Raw genomic sequence first — 3,159 nt, 5'->3', positions numbered from 1 at the left:
GGAATGGCTTTGTTCAAATCTCTATAATCGACGCACATGCGAACTTTTCCATCCTTCTTCGAAACAGGCACAATATTGACCACCCACTAAGGCTATTCAGAGGTAACAAGGAAATCAGCATCAATTTGATTTTGGACTTCTTCCTTGATCATCATTGCCATGTCAAGATGAGTTCTTCTCAACTTTTGCTTGACTGGCGGACATTCTGGCTTCAACGGTAATCTATGCTCCATAGTATCGGTATCAAGACTTGGCATGTCTTGATAAGACAAAGCAAACATATCAGATTACTCTCGGAGAAGCTCAACCAACCCCTTCTTAACCTCTCGATGAAGTTGTGACCCAATCTTGACCTCCTTGATTTCATCTTAGGAACCCAAGTTAACCAACTCAATTTATTCTTCAAACGACTGGATGGTTCTTTCCTAGTGCTCAAGCAAACGGGATAACTCATCAAAAACGTATTCATCATCATTCTCTTCCTCAGCTTCGATCATAGGTAAATCAATGTTTTGAGAGGGAATAGGGTCATTATTTTCAATGGGTTTGAGAAGAAACCTGGATAATGATTTGATATTTGGATTTTAGAAATATGAAGTAAAAACAAATATTATGCAGATATGGGAAAAATTATTGTCTATTTATGTTTTTTGTGATTACCATTTTCAAAAGAAAGCAAAAAGTAAAAACAACATAAATATGGATGAATAAAATTGCATTTTATTGATGATAATTGAAAATGCCTGACAATGTTTTCACTTCTCCATTAGGCATATGAGAAGGATTTTTCTTTAAACAATAAAGTATATTACTTTGAACAATGAACTATAATAGGAACATCAACAGTAACCCAATTGTTGCAAATTTATCCATGCATTACAAAGTTGGCATTGTCTTCTTCTTCATCTTCATCTTCATCTTCATGAATGATTGCAGTTGAGCGTTGTACTTACTTGCGGATTAACCGTCCACTCCGAAAAATATGTTGCATAGCCTTGACTTATTTCTTGAACAACCCTTGCTTGAATCCAAAACCGGCCTAATTCTTGTTCTCAACCACTTCCATGACATGGCCCCAATTGTCGGTGTCACCAGCCTAAACAATCTCTTGCGCATCTTTCAAAGAAGACATGGATGCCCCAATCTTCTGGATCACATTAGCAACATATAAAGCTTGGGATGGAGTTCCAATAGATTCCTTGGCTTTAAGATATGTTAAAGTTGATAAGTGGCTCACCAATAATGTTCTATCACCTCCAACAATAACAAGCTTCCCATTCTTGACAAATTTGAGCTTTTGGTGTAGAGTCGACGTGACAACACCTGCTTCATGAATCCATGGCCTACCCAACAAACAACTATAGGCCAGGTGAATATCCATTACTTGGAAAGTAATCTAGAAATCACTTAGACCAATCTTAATTGGGAGGTCAACTTCTCCAATGACAGTTTTGCGAGAACCATCAAACGCCTTCACAATCACACCATTATTTCTCATAGGTGCTCCTTGATAAGATAGCCTAGCGAAAGTAGACTTGGGTAGAACATCCAAAGATGAACCAGTGTCTACCAAGATGTTGGACAAGGAATCCTCCTTACAGTTCATAGATATGTGGAGAGTCAGGTTATGATTCCTACCTTCCTCTAGAAGCTCCTCAACATAAAAACTCAAATTGTTACACGAATTAATGTTAGCGACGATTTGATCAAACTGGTGAACCATAACATCATGTTCAACATAGGCTTGCTCAAGTACTTTTTTCAAAGCCTCACGGCATGCTTCAGAATTCATCAACAGAGATAAAACAAAAATCTTGGAGGGTGTCTGGAGTAGCTGCTCCACGATGTTAAACTCACTCTTCTTTATCAGACGGAGTACTTCATCATTATCATCCTTAAACTTCAAACTGCTGGACTCACCAGACTGACAAATTGGAGTGTTAACAGGATCAACCAAAGGAACAACCGCCTCATCCTTCTTCCCAATTACGGCATTCTCAACAGCCTTCGAGAATACCATACCGAGTTCTCGACCGCTTCGGGTCACCTTGACAATGTCAATAATGCTCATTACTGAAGTAGCTGCGGGAAGAGGAACCTCTTGCCCATCTTTGATCATAGTAGCATCGTACTTGTGAGGCATATCTTTATCAGATTCATACGGGACCGGCCCCGCCAACCATATCACCAACGATGATACCGATCTATTGCTTCTCTTACTGCTATCATAGTGAATCACCGCCTGTTGAGGAGTTTTGAAAACTGGAACAATCACATTCACATCATCATCCTGATTTCTAGCTTGGTGGATATGAATTGGACCTTCATCCACTAACCCTTGAACATCCCTCTTCACAATCACGCGCCCACGTGAATTAAAACTACAAATGATACAATCGTCATGATCATGCTCGTATTCACTAATCTGACACAGAGTCTTGTGAAGCTCTACTAAAGATCTTCGGATACGCAGGACATCATAAACTCTGCACTCACTGATTGCGACTTTATGAGTCTATTGGGGTATTAACTGCAAGTGCACAGTCTAATCACGTAGTAATAAAAGATATCGATCCCACAGGGACTTATGAATCGATATACCGTTTTCTAAGGTCACTTCGTAAAGCTAAGGCGGATGATACTTTGATGATTAGGGGGAAAAATAAAGTTAAAATGAGATCTAGATTAAATATCGAATAACGCGGTTATCGGTATGTAGTTCGTCATAATTAGGGAATCAAATCTTCGTTGGTTTCTTAGTTTTAAAATAAGTCCTTTCATTAGACACTATTGATTAAAAATCTTTTCTCAAACTCTCGCTCTGTTGAATAGACTATGATTTTACCTTAACGTACGCTCTCACTATTTAGTTAAAACTAAAATCACTTTTTGAAAACAGTAGAATCTATAGAAACTCTTTTTAAGAAAATGCTAACCATCTAAACACCCTCGTCTCAAACTCTCGCTCTATTGACTTAGATTATATGATTAAACTTAAATGCTTAACTCTCGTCCTCACATTTAACCTTTAAAAATACTTTTTGAAAATGATTAGAATTTAATTAACTCTAAAAATTGCTTTCGCCCTGATTTAAAATTAATGTCCAATTTACATTGTCCAGTTAAAAGCTCAAACTGTCGTTCTATTGATTTTAACTT

At 37.7% G+C, this 3,159-nt stretch overlaps 1 protein-coding gene across 1 annotated transcript; it reads right to left on the bottom strand.

The window, feature by feature from the left end:
• Positions 1 to 1,096: 1,096 nt before the first annotated feature.
• On the bottom strand, positions 1,097 to 2,727 carry LOC127094649 (uncharacterized). The gene is made up of 3 exons (XM_051033455.1): positions 2,702 to 2,727; positions 1,462 to 2,381; positions 1,097 to 1,323 (listed from the first exon to the last, which is right to left on the bottom strand). The coding sequence occupies exons 1-3, from the start codon at positions 2,725 to 2,727 to the stop codon at positions 1,097 to 1,099; spliced, it is 1,173 nt and encodes a 390-aa protein (XP_050889412.1).
• Positions 2,728 to 3,159: the final 432 nt, after the last annotated feature.

Source organism: Lathyrus oleraceus, chromosome 6 (genome assembly GCF_024323335.1).
Source record: "Lathyrus oleraceus cultivar Zhongwan6 chromosome 6, CAAS_Psat_ZW6_1.0, whole genome shotgun sequence".
Classification (NCBI taxonomy): domain Eukaryota; kingdom Viridiplantae; phylum Streptophyta; class Magnoliopsida; order Fabales; family Fabaceae; genus Lathyrus; species Lathyrus oleraceus.
Note: the sequence above shows the minus strand (reverse complement) of the source record. Positions and strands in the feature narration are given on the sequence as shown.

Coding starts and splice junctions, on each gene's coding strand:
- LOC127094649 (XM_051033455.1), bottom strand. CDS start 2,727: ATGACGAACTACATACCGATAACCGC. Junction 2,382..2,701: donor AACTACATACCGATAACCGC/GTTATTCGATAT, acceptor TATCATTTGTAG/TTTTAATTCACGTGGGCGCG. Junction 1,324..1,461: donor GATTGTGAAGGCGTTTGATG/GTTCTCGCAAAA, acceptor TTCATGAAGCAG/GTGTTGTCACGTCGACTCTA.